This window comes from Gobio gobio, assembly GCF_949357685.1.
Source record: "Gobio gobio genome assembly, chromosome: 16".
Lineage (NCBI taxonomy): Eukaryota > Metazoa > Chordata > Actinopteri > Cypriniformes > Gobionidae > Gobio > Gobio gobio.
In genome coordinates this window covers 50,834,484-50,856,428 of record NC_137109.1, presented here as the reverse complement: position 1 = coordinate 50,856,428, position 21,945 = coordinate 50,834,484, and the positions used below count along the sequence as shown (strand labels likewise).

The 21,945-nt window shown below is 42.4% G+C and overlaps 1 protein-coding gene across 1 annotated transcript in view; it reads right to left on the bottom strand.

The window, feature by feature from the left end:
- The window catches only part of ints10 (integrator complex subunit 10), a 34,426-nt gene that overhangs the window by 11,501 nt on the left and 980 nt on the right, over positions 1 to 21,945 (bottom strand). The window contains exons 2-10 of the mRNA XM_079838279.1: positions 18,421 to 18,488; positions 18,229 to 18,332; positions 14,711 to 14,850; positions 10,507 to 10,588; positions 10,282 to 10,422; positions 9,994 to 10,165; positions 6,859 to 7,028; positions 4,994 to 5,124; positions 4,296 to 4,449 (exon numbers count right to left, since the gene is read on the bottom strand). Coding sequence (XP_079694405.1) covers positions 4,296 to 4,449; positions 4,994 to 5,124; positions 6,859 to 7,028; positions 9,994 to 10,165; positions 10,282 to 10,422; positions 10,507 to 10,588; positions 14,711 to 14,850; positions 18,229 to 18,332; positions 18,421 to 18,488 — 1,162 coding nt within the window. The remainder of the gene's footprint in view (positions 1 to 4,295; positions 4,450 to 4,993; positions 5,125 to 6,858; positions 7,029 to 9,993; positions 10,166 to 10,281; positions 10,423 to 10,506; positions 10,589 to 14,710; positions 14,851 to 18,228; positions 18,333 to 18,420; positions 18,489 to 21,945) is intronic.

The window sequence follows — 21,945 nt, the reverse complement described above, 5'->3', positions numbered from 1 at the left end:
GATGGATGGACAGACAGGCGGACAGACAGACAGAAGGATGGACGGACAGACAGGCGGATGGACGGACAGAAGGATGGACGGACAGACAGACAGACAGATGGATGGACAGACAGACAGGCGGAAGGACAGAAGGATGGACAGACGGATGGACAGACAGACAGACGGACGGACAGAAGAATGGACAGACAGGCGGACAGACAGACAAACAGAAGGATGGACGGACAGACAGACAGACAGGTGGACGTACAGAAGGATGGACAGACAGAGAGATGGACAGACAGACAGGCGGACGGACGGACAGACAGACGGATGGACAGACAGACAGACGGAGGGACAGATAGACAGGCGGAAAGATGGACAGAAGGATGGACGGACAGACAGACAGGCGGATGTACAGAAGGATGGACGGACAGAGAGACAGACAGACAGGCGGACGGACGGACAGACAGACAGACGGATGGACAGATAGACAGGCGGACAGACGGACAGAAGGATGGACGGACAGACAGGTGGACGAACAGACAGACAGAAGGATGGACGGATAGACAGACGGATGGACAGACAGACAGGCGGACGGACAGACAAACAGAAGGATGGACGGACAGAAAGACAGGCGGACGGACAGAAGGATGGACGGACAGACAGACAGACAGGCGGATGGACAGAAGGATGGACGGATGGACAGACAGACAGGCGGACGGACGGACAGACAGACAGACATGGGGATGGACGGACGGACAGACAGATGGACGGACAGACAGACAGAAGGATGGACGGACAGACATACAGACAGACGGATAGACAGACAGACAGACAGGTGGACAGACATACAGACAGACGGATAGACAGACAGACAGGTGGACGGACAGAAGGATGGACGGACGGACAGACAGACAGACAGGCGGATGGACAGAAGGATGGATGGATGGACAGAAGGATGGACGGACAGAGAGACAGACAGACAGACAGACAGACAGACAGGCGGACGGACGGACAGACAGACAGGCGGATGGACGGACAGAAGGATGGACGGACAGACAGACAGGCGGACGGACGGACAGACAGACAGAAGGATGGACGGACAGACATACAGACAGACGGATAGACAGACAGACAGGTGGACGGACAGACAAACAGAAGGATGGACGGACAGATAGACAGACAGACAGGCGGATGGACAGACAGAAGGATTGCCAGACAGACAGACGGATGGACAGACAGACAGACAGACAGGTGGACGGATAGACAGACAGACAGGCGGACGGACAGACAGACAGACGGATGGACATACAGACAGACGGATGGACAGACAGACAAACAGAAGGATGGACGGACAGACAGGCGGATGGACAGACAGACAGACGGATGGACAGACAGACAGGCGGACGAACAGACAGACAAATGGATAGATGGACAGACAGGCGGACGAACAGACAGACAGATGGACGGACAGAAGAATGGATGGACAGACAGAAGGATGGATGGACAGACAGGCGGACAGACAGACAGAAGGATGGATGGACAGACAGACAGACGGACGGACAGAAGAATGGATGGACAGACAGAAGGATGGATGGACAGACAGGCGGACAGACAGACAGAAGGATGGACGGACAGACAGGCGGATGGACGGACAGACAGACAAGCGGACGTACAGAAGGATGGACGGACAGGCGGACGGACGGACAGAAGGATGGACGGACAGACAGACAGACAGATGGATGGACAGACAGACAGGCGGAAGGACAGAAGGATGGACAGACGGATGGACAGACAGACAGGCGGATGGACAGAAGGATGGATGGACGGACAGACAGACAGACAGACGGACGGACAGAAGAATGGACGAACAGACAGACAGAAGGATGGACGGACAGACAGGCGGACAGACAGACAGACAGAAGGATGGACGGACAGACAGGCGGACAGACAGACAGAATGATGGACGGACAGACAGGCGAATGGACGGACAGACAGACAGGCGGATGTACAGAAGGATGGACGGACAGACATACAGACAGACAGACGGATGGACTGACAGGCAGACGGACGGACAGAAGGATGGACGGACAGACAGACAGATGGATGGACAGACAGACAGACAGGCGGAAGGACAGAAGGATGGACGGACAGACAGACAGACAGACGGATGGACAGACAGACAGGCGGATGGACAGAAGGATGGATGGACGGACAGACAGACAGACAGACGGACGGACAGAAGAATGGACGGACAGACAGGCGGACGAACAGACAGACAGAAGGATGGACGGACAGACATACAGACAGACAGACGGATAGACAGACAGACAGACAGGTGGACGGACAGACACACAGAAGGATGGACGGACAGATAGACAGACAGACAGGCGGACGGACGGACAGAAGGATGGATGGATGGACGGACGGACAGACAGACATACAGACAGACAGACAGGCGGATGGACGGACAAAAGGATGGACGGACAGACATACAGACAGACAGACGGATGGACAGACAGACAGGCGGACGGACAGACAGATGGATGGATGGACGGACGAACAGACAGACAGGCGGACGGACAGACAGATGGATGGACGGACAGACAGACAGACGGATGGACAGACAGGCGGATGGACGGACAGAAGGATGGATGGACAGACAGGCGGACGAACAGACAGACAGAAGGATGGATGGACAGACAGGCGGACAGACAGACAGAAGGATGGATGGACAGACAGGCGGATGGACGGACAGAAGGATGGACGGACAGACAGACAGGCGGACGTACAGACATACAGACGGACAGACAGACAGGCGGACAGACAGACAAACAGAAGGATGGACGGACAGACAGACAGGTGGACGTACAGAAGGATGGACAGACAGAGAGATGGACAGACAGACAGGCGGACGGACGGACAGACAGACGGATGGACAGACAGACAGACGGAGGGACAGATAGACAGGCGGAAAGATGGACAGAAGGATGGACGGACAGACAGACAGGCGGATGTACAGAAGGATGGACGGACAGAGAGACAGACAGACAGGCGGACGGACGGACAGACAGACAGACGGATGGACAGATAGACAGGCGGACAGACGGACAGAAGGATGGACGGACAGACAGGTGGACGAACAGACAGACAGAAGGATGGACGGATAGACAGACGGATGGACAGACAGACAGGCGGACGGACAGACAAACAGAAGGATGGACGGACAGAAAGACAGGCGGACGGACAGAAGGATGGACGGACAGACAGACAGACAGGCGGATGGACAGAAGGATGGACGGATGGACAGACAGACAGGCGGACGGACGGACAGACAGACAGACATGGGGATGGACGGACGGACAGACAGATGGACGGACAGACAGACAGAAGGATGGACGGACAGACATACAGACAGACGGATAGACAGACAGACAGACAGGTGGACAGACATACAGACAGACGGATAGACAGACAGACAGACAGACAGGTGGACGGACAGAAGGATGGACGGACGGACAGACAGACAGACAGGCGGATGGACAGAAGGATGGATGGATGGACAGAAGGATGGACGGACAGAGAGACAGACAGACAGACAGACAGGCGGACGGACGGACAGACAGACAGGCGGATGGACGGACAGAAGGATGGACGGACAGACAGACAGGCGGACGGACGGACAGACAGACAGAAGGATGGACGGACAGACATACAGACAGACGGATAGACAGACAGACAGGTGGACGGACAGACAAACAGAAGGATGGACGGACAGATAGACAGACAGACAGGCGGATGGACAGACAGAAGGATTGCCAGACAGACAGACGGATGGACAGACAGACAGACAGACAGGTGGACGGATAGACAGACAGACAGGCGGACGGACAGACAGACAGACGGATGGACATACAGACAGACGGATGGACAGACAGACAAACAGAAGGATGGACGGACAGACAGACAGACAGGCGGATGGACAGACAGACAGACGGATGGACAGACAGACAGGCGGACGAACAGACAGACAAATGGATAGATGGACAGACAGGCGGACGAACAGACAGACAGATGGATGGATGGACAGACAGATAGATAGACAGACAGACAGGCGAACGGACAGACAGATAGACAGACAGACAGACGGATAGACGGACAGACAGGCGGACAGACAGACAGATGGATAGACGGACAGACAGGCGGACAGACAGATGGATAGACGGACAGACGGACAGACAAGCGGACGGACAGACAGAAGGTCAGATAGACAGACAGACAGAAGGTCAGATAGACAGACAGGTGGACAGACAGACCTGTCTCCAGGCTCTGGTGTGAATGCAGCAGTTCCCAGCTCTCTCTGGCTGTACGGAAGTGCTCCAAGGTCTCGGCCCAACTCTGCATCTCTGTTTTATTCACCACGATGTGCCGCCCTCTGCCTTTGGCCAACATGTCCTCATCATCAGAGCTCTACACACACACACACACACACGTAGTGTTTTCATCTTTTATGGGGACTTTCCATATGCGTAATGGTTTTTATACCGTACATACCGTATATTCTATCCCCCTACACTGCCCCTGCCCCTAAACCTACCCCTCACAGGAGACATTCTGCAATTTTACATTTTCAAAAAACATCACTTAGTCTGATTTATAAGATGTTTTCCTCATGGGGACCTAAAAATGTCCCCACAAGGATGAGGATTTCGGATATTGCCATCTTTGTGGGGACATTTTGTCCCCATAACGTGATGATTACCAGTCCACACACACACACGCACACGCACACGCACACGCACACGCACACGCACACGCACACGCACACGCACACGCACACGCACACGCACACGCACACGCACACACACACACACACACACACACACACACACACACACACACACACACACACACACACACACACACACAGACAGTCAGCAGTGATGTTCACCAAATATATTTACACAGAACTGACCTCAACAAATAATGAAAACTTAACACCTCTGAGGCTCACCATGGTTTTCTCTCGCCCGTCGGCCAGCTTGCGTTTCTTGTGCGCATGCTTTCTCTCCACATCTACATCAGTGTAAACACTGGACAGATCCTCCAGCAGAACCCAGGGACTCGAGCTCAGAGACGCGTGACCTGCAACATCACACCAGACCATGACATTTCTACAGCTCGCAGAGACAGACAGACAAAACCACAATATATACACCGAACAGGCATAACATTATGACCTAATATTGTGTTGGTCCCCCTGACCCATCGAGGCATGGACTCCACTAGACCCCTGAAGGTGTGCTGTGGTATATGGCGCCAAGATGTTAGCAGCAGATCCTTTAAGTCATGCAAGTTGTGAGGTGGGGCCTCCATGGATCAGACTTTTTTGTTCAGCACATCCCACAGATGCTGGATTGGATTGAGATCTGGGGAATTTGGAGTCAATGCATCAAACTCGTTGTTGTGCTCCTCAAAGCATTCCTGAATTTGTGCTTTGTGGCGGCGCATTATCTGCTGAAAGAGCCACAGCCACAGGGAAAACCGTCTCCATGAAAGGCTGGACATGGGCTCAACAATGCTTAGATAGGTTGGACGTGTCAAAGTCACATCCACATGATGGAGGACCCAAGGTTTCCCAGCAGAACATGCCCAAAGCATCACTGCCTCCTACTGACACCTTTCTATAACTTCTTGAGCTTACTTTATAAAGAGGAATGTCACAGAATTTGGCAATTTTTAGATGAATAGATGAAAAGTATCGCTGTACAATGAATTGGATATATCGATACGGAGTAGTGTCTGTAATTATTCAAGCTCATAAAATCTGAATTCTGAATGTTCTGCCGTGTCTCTGCAAATGAGCGCGGCGGTTTCGTCTAACTTTACACTGAAGCGTGTGACGATCGTGATGATTTTTTCACTATATGAGGACACACGAACTTCATCTGTAGAGTCACTAAATGAACATTTCACCGTTTAAATTGATAAAACTATCGATATTTGTCGTATCATATTCACACAGAAAATCAAAGGTCTTCACGACAACCCGTCAAAATCAACCTACTTCGATTAATAAATAATACATTACACACAAACTCAAATGTCTTTATTCTAACCCGGCAAAATAAAAGCTCTGTCTACCTTGAAATTATTACATACATATACATATATATATATATGTGCTGGTCATATAATTAGAATATCATCAAAAAATTTATTTATTTCACTAATTCCATTCAAAAGGGTCTTAAGTAATATTCAAATTTTCTGAGATACTGTGTGTAATGAATGAATATAATATACAAGTTTCACTTTTTGAATGGAATTAGTGAAATAAATCAACTTTTTGATTATATTCTAATTATATGACAAGAACCTGTACATATATTCACTGTACAGTGGCAAAAACGTGATATAACGTAATACCGCCGAACTCTAAAAAAAAAAACGTGATACAGATTTTTGGTCAAACCGCCCAGCACTAATCTGGCCCTTGTCAAACTCGCTCAAATCCTCACGCTTGCCCATTTTTATTGCTTCTAACACATCAACTCTGAGGACAAAATGTTCACTTGCTGCCTAATATATCCCACCCACTAGCAGATCATCAGTGTTACTCACTTCAACTGTCAGTGGTCATTATGTAATGCCTGATCGGTGTATATATACACTGGTAGTAAAGCCTGGAATAATTAATATTTTTTGATGATGTTTTGGAAAGAAGTCTCTTCTGCTCACCAAGGCTCTATTTAAATGTGGAATATTAAATAACGATGATGGTACCACTGAAAAAATTACATTACCACAAAATTTAGAAAGTCATACAATTATTTAGTCAATGTCAATGTTTGCACACACACACACACACACACTGACCCTGGAAGAGTGACGGCTGCACGGCAGAGACGTAGTGAAACGCGCTGTGGAACAACACTAGCGTACAGCAGGTGACGATCTGACCACAGCAGCGGGCAAACCCTTCCCCATCCGCAGCGGACATGTAGCGGCACAACTCTGCTATACGCTGCAGGAGCTCGGAGTACGACCTACAACACACACACACACACAGAAAATAAGAGCTGACCATACACATTAGGGCTGCAACGACGTGTGACGTCGACTACGAAAATATGTCGAAATGCGTGAAATGCGCTAGTGCTGGGATATCACTAAATCACAGGTGCATTGCCTGATTTAACATCATTAATGTGATTTGATGTAAAACTTACAGCCTAAATTGCAATCAATAACTTCTGTGTAATGTGATTTATTTTGTTACTGTTCTGCCGGGTTGAAAAATGTGCAAAGTTAATATAAATGCCCACAAAATTCTGAAATTTAGTTTTTTTATATAACATATATAATTAAGCAATATCGCAATAGCAAGAGAGCTGTTTTCATGAATATATAAGCGTGAGTGCAAATTATATTGATTTATACAAACGTTCTATAAACAAGAAATTAATATTAAATTACATTTTAAACTGTCTTTGCTAATTCGGCAATGTTTTGTTATAAGATGAATCGGTTGCTTTGAACAATTTATCGTTATCGACTTATCGTTTAAATTTATATTATTTCGTTTAAATTAATATTGTCAACATTCATTGATTTCATGATAAAATAATAAACAAATTCACTACCCTCTTTGAAATACAATAATGTGAAAAATTACAATCTGTAAAAAAGAACCATCAGATTAATCTGGAAAATAATAGTTCGATTAGGCAACAGAAAAAAATAATCGTTAGTTGTAGGGCTGAACGATATATCGTTATCGAATCTATATCTAGATATGAACTTTCAAGATATTACTATCGAAAAAAGCAACGATATAGATGATATAGATTTCCCCTCTCCGCGCTCGCCCTGCATACAACTCTGGCAGTCACAACAAACATCAGTTTTACGAGTGCCCTTGAATGCGCCGCTAAAGCCAGCGCGCGCACACTACAGGGACGTGGGAACTATATTGTGAGAGGGGGGGCGGCGTTTCCATGGTGACGCGTCATTGCTTGTCACGTGACACACTGCAGCAGCAAAAGCGCTGAATGAATGATGATCTGCTTTTATGTCATTTTTTCCTTCTTTATTCAGAATATTCACAAATGTGTTAGCTATGGCATGAACTATCTGATATTCCGATTGTCAAATACATGCGAGTGGAAGTATATTGTTGTTTAAACACCTTTATAACGATGGCGTTAGTTGAGCTGTATGCGCGATGGGCGCCGCCGTGTTAGTTTGTGCCGCAGAATCGGATCTGTTGGATTTACAACCTCTATGTTTACTAGGGATGGGTTGCGATTTTCGAATATTCGATTAGTTATTTAATTATAGAATATCGAATAGTATGTGCGATTATCGTCCAAAAAAAATCCCCAAGTTGTCGGTGCTGATGTGGTGCTGACGCGTTCATGTAACCAGAGGCGCTGCCAATAACGCTCCTAAAAGCTGCCAGTCCGCTCTCAGGGTGTTTTATACTGGACACGTTTGCTGCGGTCCGAGTCTGATTGTTCCCTCCGCCTCCGCAATGTTGGTCTGGTTTCACACTCAACTTGAACCCTGGTGCGTTTGCGTTCATCTTACGTCATCACAAACGTGCACGGGCGTGATAGAAAACAGAACGCGGGTCAATATATTGGGCTTTTTTCAATTAATTTGGTGCTATTATGTGCAGCTGAGTAAACGACACTTGGGTTTGCTGCCCTGATTGCACTCTATGCGCGAATACACTGCAGGCTCGCTCTCGCGATCGTATCTCAGCTAAATCATCAACACTATCATCTCTTACGTGTATGTTATTGAACTAATGACATTGTAATCGGCTAAAACGCATGCGCTAGTTACTTTCTTCCACAACAAGTGCGCACCCGAGTGCTGTTTGCACATTCACGTGAATCACGGCTCAGCTCCGAGAGCAACCGAACTCCGGTTGTGTGTTCTCGGGTTCGGTACCTCAGTGCACACCAAGCTCTGTAGGTAAGCTTTCACATTAGCAATTTTTCATGCTAACCGTGCCCCATTCCGAACTAAAATGCCAGAGTAAAAACGCCCTGAGACAACAGAAGAATAACGTCTCACGCGCACGCTGTAGACTTGTGGCATTTATCAGGTAACTTGGGGCGATGTCACATTACAGTCATATGTTTCAGCATGTTACAATAATATGGCTTGAGTTGATATAGCCTATTCCCTAATGAATTAAACAGTTTGTTATCATACAGATTGAGAGTGTGAATGGTCTCTCTCCCTCTCTCTCTGTTTATGTGTGTAGCCTATACATGCGTGCATGCGGGGGAGGAGTTGCGATTTTCAAATAAAAATCGAATCATTCCCAGCGATCTTCGAATATCATTTTTGCTTGAAATGCCCATCTCTAATGTTTACAACACGTGAATTCATCCACTTCTCCCGAAATACTTAAAAGTAAGTGGCTGGTGAACTGGGAATAGAATAGAGTAAACATTGAAGTTACTTACACAATGTGTATCTGATATGAATAAAACGTGTCGAATTATAATGGAAAGGATTATTACCTCTTCCATAGACATCAGTGTGTATTTTACAAACTCTAAATGTATTGTTTTTTTAGTACTTATGTGAATTTATATGTTTGAAACCTAAAATAAACAGTATGTGGTTGAAAACACTGAGAAGTTGTGATATATGACAGCTCTGAGCGCGCCTGTCTCTGGCTAAATTCAACATTTGATCATGTGATGCTCTTGATCATCCAGCCTAGACTGATCACACCTGTGTGATCGTACGTGCGAAAGGCTTAAAAACAATAAATTTTCTGACACACATTTTTGAAATGTAGGCTTAAATCAAACACATTTGAATTCAGATTCTGGTTTTCACCGAACACGTAGTCATATCGTATTGTATCGATATCGAGATATCTGGCATGAAAATCGAGTTATGACATTTTGTCCATATCGTTCAGCCCTAGTTAGTTGTAGCTCTAATACGCATCAATTATTACGACAACGTTTCACAGACTCTCACCGGCTTCCTTTCTCTCCCTGCCAATCACAGAGCGAGCTGACCACGCCCAGCATCTCCAGCAGCCGCTCCCACGGCTCCATCACCACTGACGACTTCTCTGACAGCCCGTCAATCACATATCGCCGACCCCGCCCCCGTCCTGGAGACTTCAGACCGCTCACTTCCTGTGAGCCTGAGGAATTACAAAAGAGAATATTATTGGACAAAATGTCACTGTCATCACAGTATTTTAGCCGTATGTAAATTGATAGATTAAACGCAAAACAAAATGCAATCGCGTGCTTTTACCCTGTATCTGTCCATCCGGCGACGGCTCCCGTGTGACATAACATATATAAAACTCTGCTGCTTTGTGCATGTACTTATACAGCAGACTGACGGGGAGGCACATTTCGGGATTATTCAGAATCAGCGGCAGGACGTCACACACTGAGAACGAGATGAACACAACTGCTCAAGGAATAAAGCACAAAAACACACAAATAAAATAATGAAGAGATGATCAATTTGTACCAAACAACTTCCTGAAGCAGTTGACGGGCGTGTCCAGGTCCTCTACAGTCTCCGCCTCTAACAGGGACTCTCCCAAACTGACCTGGAAGAGAGGTCAAGGGGTCAGAGGTCAGGCAGGGTTTGTCTACGCCTCTCCCCATAAACATTATTGGTATTAGTGTGTACTTTCATCGTGCAAACATGTATGTGAGAGCCTCCACTTTACATAGCACATTTCAAACAATGGCAAAAGTGCTTAGTATAAAAAAGATTTACAAACAATCATAACAGATGCATAAGAAATCAAATGTATCAATAAAAAGTAAAATATAGCTCCAAGCGCAAAGAAGAAGACAAGACATGCCAAAAGGGCTGGGAGTGTCAGATAAACGACAGCAATGAGCAATTTAAAGATGATTTTAGGCCAAAAGGCTGAAAAACGCATTGTAGTCTATGGGAATTTCATGTTTTGTTCTATTATAGCGCCACCAAGAGGCACAATCCTACCATTTTTTATGTGTCCTCGGAGTGAGCTCATACATGTGTGTCAATTTTGGTGAAAATATCTCATTTTGTTTTGGAGTTATAGACATTTATATGAAAAAACACATAAAAAATAACTGACACCTGACTTTGATTGGATTTTACTCCCCCTTGCTATCAATATTTTGACATTTGGGTATTAGCTTTTCGCTATCGACCTATGTTTCTGAACTTCTGACACTGGTTTCGTCTCGATCGGACTAGCGGTTTCGAAGATATCAGCTAACGTTTTTTAAGCAGTAAAATACCGCGCTGCACAAACCATACGCCGAAACCTGGCAAATCTGGTATCGTTGGACTCGCCAAGGATTCAGGAGACAAGAAAAGTTACTTCCATGAAAATAAGTCAATCACACCCAAAGTTATAAGCATTTGAAAAAACAAATTATCCACTAGGTGGCGCTGTTTCAAAACTTCTCAGGCTCCTTCAGGGCATCGTGCTGATGACCCATACCGAGTTTCATATCAAATCTGTTCATGTTGTCATAAAATACAGCATTTTAGCACATAATTCAAAATGGCCGACAGCCAAAATGGCCGATATGGTAAAATTGGATATCAGACGACTCGGCATGACGTCCCGAATCTATCGAGACCACACCAAACGGTTCTATGGGCTGCCATAGACTCCAATGGCAGAAGAAGAAGAAGAAGAAGCAGAATAATAAGAACGCTAACGATTTCATGGCCCCTAAAAATCTATAAAAAAAACAACCAGCCACCATTCTGTCATGAACTCTATATTGAACGGAAATAAATGTGTTTATACTGGAGTCAAAAATACATTTTATTTACACAGTTAAATCAGAGAGTCTTCTTGAATGCATCGAGTGAAACAGAAGATCGTTGTTATTGTTGCACTATTTGATATGTGATACCTGTGATTATGTGTTTTCATTTTAAGCTTGGGTTGCCTTTTTAAGAACTGACCAGAGACAAAGGATGAATATTAGCAGGGCTTGACATTAACACCCGCCAACCCGACATCCGCGGGTGTATTTGGCTGTGGTGTGTAACACAGTCACTCACACTAGCCACTTTGGCGGTTGAACTTTATTATAATCTTCTCAAAAGCCATCTGTTATAATCACGTTGTGCATTATAACCAATCACACGTGTTTCTATTGAGTTTATGAATGCGATGTCTAATAATCAGAGGCGTTCAGATGAGCTGGAGTTTTGTTCAGAGCCACTCTCACTCACTTAAATCTGCCCTTCATACTAAATTCATATTAAATTAATTCATCATACAGTGGTTTTTGTTCTATTTCAGCAGTGAATATTGTTTCAAATAAACAGCAGAACCACAGCGCATCTGATATGACTGGCATAATGTTGGCTTGATGTTCGATATTCACGAATTTAGGGACCGTCTCTAAAGTTACAAATAACATTGGTATACACATTTCTAACTTCAATAGCATTTGAAGAGAATGACTTAAGCCCTATTCGGACGGGATTAGTTTTACATGGGGAGGTGGGGGTAAAGTAATTTTACCTCAGGATGTCTGTAATATTAATGGCCAATTCGCACGGGATAAGACATCTCAGTAAAACTAGCAGAAGTGGGAGGGGTAACTTGCTTTATGCACCACAGTAACCTCCTTGTCGTCATGTGCGTATGACGTTGCTTCCTGTTATCAAGTGAGCAAACACACAACATGGCGCCAACAAGAAAAATGTGAAACTGGAGCAGGGAGGAAACGCTGTGTTTAATATATTAAGAGTACTTCTTCAAGCGCCTCCATGCTTGCAAAACGCGCCAAAAACTACTTTTAAACAGGAAATTTTACCATACATTTTTACAGCGGGTCTATTCGAACGGGATTAGTATTGCCCGAGGTCATTTTTCCGGACCTTTTTCAGAAGGTAAAAGTCTCCGTAATCTTTACTGACATTGTCCGTAATGATTAACCTACCGAGATGGCACTTTCGGACGGGACTAAAATCACAGAGAACCTCTGGTAATAATTACTTTACCCCCACCTCCCCATGTAAAACTAATCCCGTCTGAATAGGGCTTTACAGTCATAAAACTGACTTTATAGTGTTTAGTCGGGTGTCCGGTATGATGCGCACCTTTTGGACTTTTGATATTTAATAAAATTAACTGTCAAATCATATGAAAATATGGATATGTATTTATCAGTCCCTCCAGAAAAACGCGATTATGCGATCGCGTGATTTAACGCATAATCAGCCAAAGTCCGCATATTCATGCGGGGGCCGCATTTTTTCAAATACTCCGCACTTTCGCTGCATAAATTGCCTATATCCGCGTGCAAAATATTCGGGGCTATCATGATTTCATAATCCCCGCATTTTCGTTGCAAAAAAAGTCATATATATTAGCAGAAAGTTGAAATTTTTTCGTTTACGTCACACAAGAGCCGCCATTTCCGCCTATTGCCATGGGAACGTTTTGAAGTGACGTGATTACCCGACGCGAACGTCATCGAAAAGCTTCAAACCCCGTGGAGAAACCAAAGATACCGGTGAAACCATGATGAAGCACAAACTCCCATTGGCCAACAAAAATAACAGCAAAAGAGCAAAGCAGTTTCCCTGTGTGCTGACTGATTGTAAAACACAGCTTTGAAGCGTTATGAATCAATGAGTTGATTCAGCGGGTTGGATCGCCAAAGTCACGTATTTCAGCAGTTTGACACGCGATCCGAATCATGAATCGACTCGATGATTCATAGCATCATGATGCTGTGTTTTGAAATCAGTCATCACTATATAAGTCGTTATTTAGTTTTTTTTGCACAAAATAACTATTATCGTCGCTTCATAAAGTTATTGTAGAACCACTGTAATGAGATGGACTTTGTAACGACGTCTTTAGTAGGCTACCTTTTATGGGTCTTGAGAGTGTACATTGTGCCAATGGAGGCCTTTCTGAGCCATCGGAATTCAACTAAAATATCTTAATTTGTGTCCAACAACATAAAGGGAAGTCATTAATGACAGAATTTTCATTTTTAGGTGAACTAACCCTTTAAGAGATTGCACTTTGTGCATTGGAAGCACTCAAATGTCTGTTTTGTATAGCGACATCTGTAAAACAGGAAGTTATTTATTAATTTTTTCAGAAGTTGTAGCATATTCCTTTTGTAAAGCTACAGAACTTGATTGACTAAATGTTTTTTAAATTTGAGCCATTATTAAGGTCTTCAATAAAACAAGATGAGAACTTAAATATTCCAGCACTTTCTGTGATGTAGTGCTTTTTTTCTCTTTCTCATCAAACCGCAGTTTTTGCAAGTTCCCGCAATTTTATCGCATACAATTGCATAAATATCCCGCATTTTTCATCGCATTTTTTAAGAAAACGTGCCGCATAATCAAGGATTTTTGCCCGCAACAATCACAAAAAAAAGCCGCATTTTTCTGGAAGGACTGATTTATAGGATACTGTTTGGGCTCATACACAAAATATGCTAGATTTAAATGCGTCATAGCTGAGAGAACACAGATGAGAATATTGCTTGAGAAATTAGCAGAGATAATATTTGAGATTATATACACCAAAAAAAGTGGCTGTTGAGCAAAATAGTTCATGTCAAACCCTGAATATTAGCCTATATGGCTCATTTACAGTATTGTTTCTGTTCATTAATGAGCACTGTCCCTGTCAAATAAATGAAATAAAATAATAGTGTGCGATGATTCCACTCACTCCATGCTGAACGACGGACTCCGGGAATCTCTTGAGCAGCAGCAGCAGCATCTCTGCTTTCTCCAGCGTGTTGAAACACTGTTCTGTGGCCTTCAAGAGCATCTTACACTGAACTGGACCCGGAAGGGTCTCAAAAACACCTGCACACACACACACAAATACCTGATTTACTCACCCTCAAGTCATCCTATGTGAGTATGACATTCTTCTTTCAGACGAACACAATCAGAGTAATAGTAGAAAATGTCCTGGCTAATCCAAGCTTTATAATGGAAGCCCAAAAAAGTGCATCCATCCATTATAAAAGTGCTCCACACGGCTTCGGGGGTTAATAAATATGAATATGCATGCATAAATATTGACATTTTTCGTACACAAACCTATGGATTCACTTCAGAAGGCCTTTATTACCCCTCTGGAGCCGTGTGGAGCAGTTATATAATGGATGGATGCACTTTTTTTGAGCTTCAAATTTTGGGCTCCCATTCACTGCTTGGATTAGCCAAGACATTTTCTGATATAACTCATTGTATTCGTCTGAAAGAAGAATGTCATACACACTGATGTGCTATCAGCACACAATTATGGGATAATTTTCATTTTTGGATGAACTATCCCTTTAAAGGGATCCCCTGGTGTTAAGACTTGTATGGCTTAATATAACATAAATTATGGCTTTTACTGAAATATGTAGCAGAAAACCCATGAAAGATCTACGCTATAAAAAAAAAAACTTTTTTCGAGTTGTGTTGTGGTAGAAATAGCTACGGGTAGCGCCAGTTTATTGCCGAGTGCAACCATTGTACATCATCAACCTAGAACGCAAACAAAATGGCGCCGCCCATTGTCCAAATATGTAATGGATTTTTTTAAATAACGTGGATCTTTCATGGGTTTTCTACTACATATTTCAGTAAGAGACATTATTTATGTTATATTAAGCCATACAAGTCTTAACACCAGGGGATCCCTTTAAGGTTCCGCTATTATGCTTTTTGGGATTTAACCTTTCATGAAGTGTGTAATAAAATTGTCCGTGATTGTAAAAAGATGTTTCAAAGATCAAAGTGCATATCAAATTAAGTTATTGTGTCCTAAAAGAGACAATAACCAGCACCAGCGTTACTTTGTATCAAGTGCTGAGGATGAGATGAAATTCAGATATGCTAATGAGCGCTTGGTTTCTGACCAATCACAACAGACTGGGCCATCTGACCAATCAGAGCAGAGGAAGCTCACAGAAAGGCAGAGTTTAGAGAGACCGAATCCTTTATTGAAGCGTTTCAGACACAGACTGTGCGTTCATACCAGAAGCGACTTGCGCAAATAAATCCAGTGTTTCCCACACAGACTAATTTGTGGCGGTGCGCCACAGAATCATCACCGGCCGCCACATATTATGTGTCGTTATTCCTTTTTTCGTCGTTATTTATTTATTTTAACACTATTTAAAAGTCTCATTTTATTATGGAGAGTGATGGAGATCCACATTGTTCACATTAATGTTAATGTTTTTCTTGTATTTAGCCCTCAGGTATTCCTTACTAATTGCTCACACTCATACTCATTGGTGGTCAAATGTGACCATACACCTTAACTATTTTTCAATTAAATAAATGTTCTATATTTTAGTTTAATAATATTTTGAGGAGATCTTTTGGTAATAAATAGGCCTACTATTTGTGCAATAATTATGGTCCATTAATGACCCATTTAATTAATTAAAATATTTTTCTTATTTATATTACAATTAGTGTAGTAATTAAGGTTAAAATGGAGAAATCCGATGCAAATTAGAGTCATTATGTACCTGGAAAAATAATACATTTCATTTGTAATGGCATGGTTTACCCACTATAGGTGCCTGTATGGCTTTTTAATAAATATACATGCATCTAGTTGCTCAAAAAAGTATTGCAGATCATAACTGCTTACTTATTTTTAGGTTTTGCACTTGAATACATATTTAGACATGATCAAACACTAGATTTCTTTAAATGTGAAATTTTAAAACATTAATAACTTGCATCCTTATATTTTTAATGATACTTATATAAGCAAACACGAGTGAATATTAATGAATGTGAGCAAATTTAATTTCAAATAGTGCTAAAAAGGCAAACTTATTTTTCCTTATATGTACAGTAGGCTATATACATATGAATTGATACTGAATCAAGATCGAAATCGATATTTGTGCCAATCCCCAATCCCAAATACAACTTGTCCGACCTCCTCACTCACTTTCTTCCAAGCAAGATCCTTTTTATTCCTGTTTTTATAAAGAATGAAGATGTTTCGTACAGCTCCGGGTATCCACATATGATTTGTCCACATTGTTGTCACTACTAGAGCAAGCTCCTGATAGGTTAACGTGGCAGCATTCGTGCCACAGAATGTCTATTCACGTCTTTGCATTGACTTAACTTAATGCGAAACGCTTTATTCGCGTCTGGTGTTAACTAGGGATCGACCGATATGGATTTTTTAGTGCCGATGCCGATACCGATTTTTTTCATCAGCCTTAGCCGATTAGCGATACGGGCTGCCGATTTTCTTGAGCCGATATTTGAAACCGATTCTGCTTTTGCTCCCTCAATTTACATCATAAAAATGACACCATGATCAGGATGATAACAATTTAAAATTTACAATTTTAAAAAAGGAACATTTATTGAACTAAAAAAATATATATATATTTAACAAATAGTAAAAACAGGTGAGGTAGAACAAGAAAAAAAAGAGTTCAGTGGTGAAAATAAATTCTGAAAATAAATATTTAAGCATAAATAAAATAATTACACTATTGCACACAGTATCAACAAGCAAGCGGAATAATAAAGTGCACACTGACTGTACTATACTTCATTTTAAAACTATTTACAACCTAGTCATTTAATGCGTACACTGAATATGAATATGGACTAACCCAGCAATTGGGTTGTTTTGACTCAGCGGTTGGGTTAAATGTTTGCTTAAAACCACCCAATTGCTGGGTTAATACAACCCAATTGCTGGGTTAGTCCATTTTCAACCCAACTTGGGTTATTTTTAACCCAGTATTTTTTAGAGTGTAGGTGCACTTCACTTAATCTCTTGTAGAAACACCAGCGGTAATTCAGGAAAAAATCTCCCAATGCTCCACGTGAAACTTCAGTCTTTCCACCTTTTACCATCGTGTCAATTCTCAATTGATTTTGATTAATATGAGGGAGGGAGAGCAAGAGAGTTTGAAGACGATGAGAGCTGCCCTGTGGACGCCTGTCTGTAAATAATGCAGGGGGAAAAATATCGGCGAACACAGCAGCCTTGTATCGGCCGATGCCGATACACGTAAAAATTGCAAATATCGTCCGGCCGATATATCGGTCTAACACTAGTGTGAACGCGTGTTTTTGACCTTGTATGCATGTTGTAGGAGACTGAGAAACAACACTAGGACTTTTAAAATAGTGTAATAGAGTCACTTGAACTAAAAATAAAACTCTAAATAACACATATTGATGTAGGTCGCGCACCTTTGAGAAACTGTGCGTGTTTGTCTTGGCTGTCGTTTCGTAACGCCGCAGTGATCACCGCGATCTCACGCCAGACCACCGGCTGCTCGGGGAAATTCACGAATCTGTGCAGCAGAAAAAGAGCGTTAAACGTCAGCAGCCTGCAATCATGAACTGAAGCGAAGTGAGTGTGTGTGTGTATTGGGGACTCACATGTCGTACAGGAGCCTGCCGGCGGAGGCCGTCCTCTCGGCGTTGCGTTCGATGCTGTACATCTCATACTGCACACATGAACATAACACGCGCATTAGATACAAAACTGCCTGCAAACACACACTGCACATGATGCTCAGCTCCTTCAGTCTAATGCACACACTCAGATATGCATATATGAACTTACAAGGCATTCAAGATGTACATTTAATCAGTTCATGCATTCCCTAGGAATCGAACACATGACTTTGGAGTTGCTTGTCTGCATGCACACCAATCTTATACAGTGACCTATAAGATTAAACTAAACCAAATACATTTTAATTAAAGGCACAATATGTAAGATTTTTGGATTAAAATATTCAAAAACCACTAGAACAGTGTTATATATTTTGTTGACTTGTGTGCATTTTTCCAACAATGTTTAAATCCAGAGAAATAAGCGATTTTAACCAGGACACTATCAATGACATCATACTAGGCTTGCTACGATAGTCGGTGTTGCCGGTGTTACCGGTGTCCAGACTCCACACCGGTTACATCACTTGCCGACCGTGGCACCGCCCACCGTCTTTTTGATTTTTTTTTTATAGTAATAAAATAATTTAGTTCAGTTAGAGAACAGACAATACAAGTGTCTGCTTAATAAAGCAGGATCCGACCGTGAGTCTCGGCAGCGGCAGGAGTCATTCATCAGATTTAAGAGTGAGGAGCTGACTGAGATGATCGCGGAAGATTCGGTTTCAAAGCGAAACGTAAAAGCGCCTATTTAAGGGAGTTTGTCATTTGTTTTGTTGTTGTGTTTTTCGTTAAAAATAATAGGCTAATGAACCCACAATTCAAGCAACCCGCAGCCGAATTGGCGCTGATTAAAAACCGAAAGTAAAATGTGCACGGCCGCACAGAGCGCGCATTGTTTACTTTCGCCTGGCTCCGCAGTGCGAGCCTCCGCGCTACGCTGCTGCGTGGATTTATTTTTGCCGCGCGCACCCTCGCGCTCGTGCGGGCGCGTCGAGTATAAACGAGGCTTTACGGACGAACTAACAGTGTGCATTCATGACGTGCATCTCAATCATAGACTGATCAATGCTTGATCAGTGCCCTGACTACTGAACTAGGGAACTGATTGAGACGCGCCCATGGCCTCACAGAGCGCGCATTTACAGACGAGCGGTCAGTCACGGTGTGTGCGCACTGGCGCGTTTTCAGTTCAGAGCGGTCGTGTGCATGTTACTTTCGGTTAGATAGAATTAGTGATTTAAAAGCCTCCGCCGGTGATACCGGTATTACCGGTGTTGTCACACATCAATTAACCGGTGGGAAAATTTCCTCACCGTCACATCCCTACATCATACATCGAAATTTTTATTTTGTGGAAACCATGGAAACACCAAAGACGCTTTAATTTATTATGTGTTTTATTAGACAGGTGAGCAACTGTTTGGATCATTGATGGACAGAAACTCATCATTGTTCTCCAGCTCAACACAGTTAGTCTTATTGTGTAAATCTGGTGTTGTTGATTTTAGGGATGCACGATATTATCGGCACGACATCGAAATCGGCCGATAAATGCATAAAATATAAAAATCGTCATCGACTGATATGAAAAAAATGCAGATATGCCTTGCCGATATGATAACGTGTTGAAACGAGCCTGCAACAACTCACATGTGCAAGGACTGCTATAGTGATAAGATCACGTCAGCCGTGTGGTCATTCTTGAAGCAAAAACAAGCACATACATTGCATGTATGATTATTTATATTGACCGTTTTTAAATACTGCCTTGAATTTGTGAATGTACAGAAGGACGTGACCGACAACGTAGGGTTGCTGGGTTTTCACAACAAAACTAGCCAAAAACAATCGTGTCTCCCCACTCTCTAGCGCGCGCAGCAGCCTCCACAGCAGCAGAAGCCTCCTCCAGGTCCTAGTGCCTGCCTCGTAAAATGTTATATATATGTAGAGGAGGCGCTGTTGTTACAGTAATACAATGAAAAGTAGAATACACAAATAAATTGAAGTTACTTTTTTTTCTGAATAAATAAAGCAGTAATGATGTCAAATCACAAACATGACACTGTTTCAAATTAAATAATTGTATATACAGTTTATTAATCTGTAATAAAATTTTATGAAATGGATGATGAAAAATAATCCAAGGAGCACTAAAATAATTGTATATTTTTTTATTTGAAGCTAAAGACAGCATCAACTGATGCCATGCCACCCCCACTTCATAGGCACAAATATTAAATCCAAAAATAAAATATTTAGATTAGAACTGAATCTGTCTGGGTTGAAAAATCACTGACTTTATTATTATTATTTTTAGAGAAAATATACTCTTATTATAAAAATAACTTTATTAACATTTATTTATCTTTAACAAGTATCCTTTTAGCAAGGAGACATCAGAAATCTGAAACCAGAATGAAAAAAAAAATGTTTTTGCTCAAAATGGTGGTTTCCAAACAAAGGGAAAAAATAAACATATATCGGTATCGATATTGGTATCGGCATTACTCGCTGAACACTCTGAATGAGCGCTTGAGAGTTTCGCTCTTGTCAAGCGATATATGCGAATTCAAATCAGCTCATCTGACTCTAGTGAACTCTAGTGTGAAGAACTCCGTCGCTTTGCTGATCACGTTTCTCACACACACATGCGCGCGCGCGTCTTAAATACCACACAAAATCGACGCGTTAATGTTAACAATATTCTTTGTTCTATTTTCCTGTCAAAATAACGGAGTTCATTTGGAGTTATTCTCCTTTTAAGAACAAGCAGAAGATATGCCGTTTTTTTCCGGTAGTGGGCGGAACTAATGCGCAAACGGCAATCTTTTCCTGTCCCTGTTTTGATTTCAGCAAATCAGTTTGAGCGAATGCTGTCAACATGATTAATATTCATGAACCCAGCAGCTCATCAATCCTTAGTGCGTTGTATATTGTTATTAGTAGTAAAATTATTATTATTATTATCTTTTAATAATATAATATAATTACTATTATCTATTTTTTTTAAAAGAAACACCAACAATATCTTAAGCACCACCAGCAGTCAAAAGTTCAGTTAAATGACAAATATGCATTCATACATGCTTTCCAACAGTTTTAGCTCTAATTACTAAAGTTGTATCATTATATAGTGCTTGATTATCATAATATCATAACATAGTCTAATGCTGACTGATGTTAAGCGTGTAGGTTCAGATATTTAAAAAGCTGTGCCATTTTACAAAGATATTGATACATTTGGTGGTATATATATATATATATATATATATATATATATATATATATATATATATATATATATATATATATATATATATAAAAGTATAATATAATATAATAAATTATATGAGTCTGGCGACTAAACAAAAAAATTTACTAGCCAAAGGCGATTCTATTGCCAAGGTGTGCGTAGAGGGTTGCGCGAGTGCCATGTTTTACCACCTAATATGATCTCGCTCACTGCAGTGTGAACAAGTGTCTCATAGTAGCTTTATAACATCA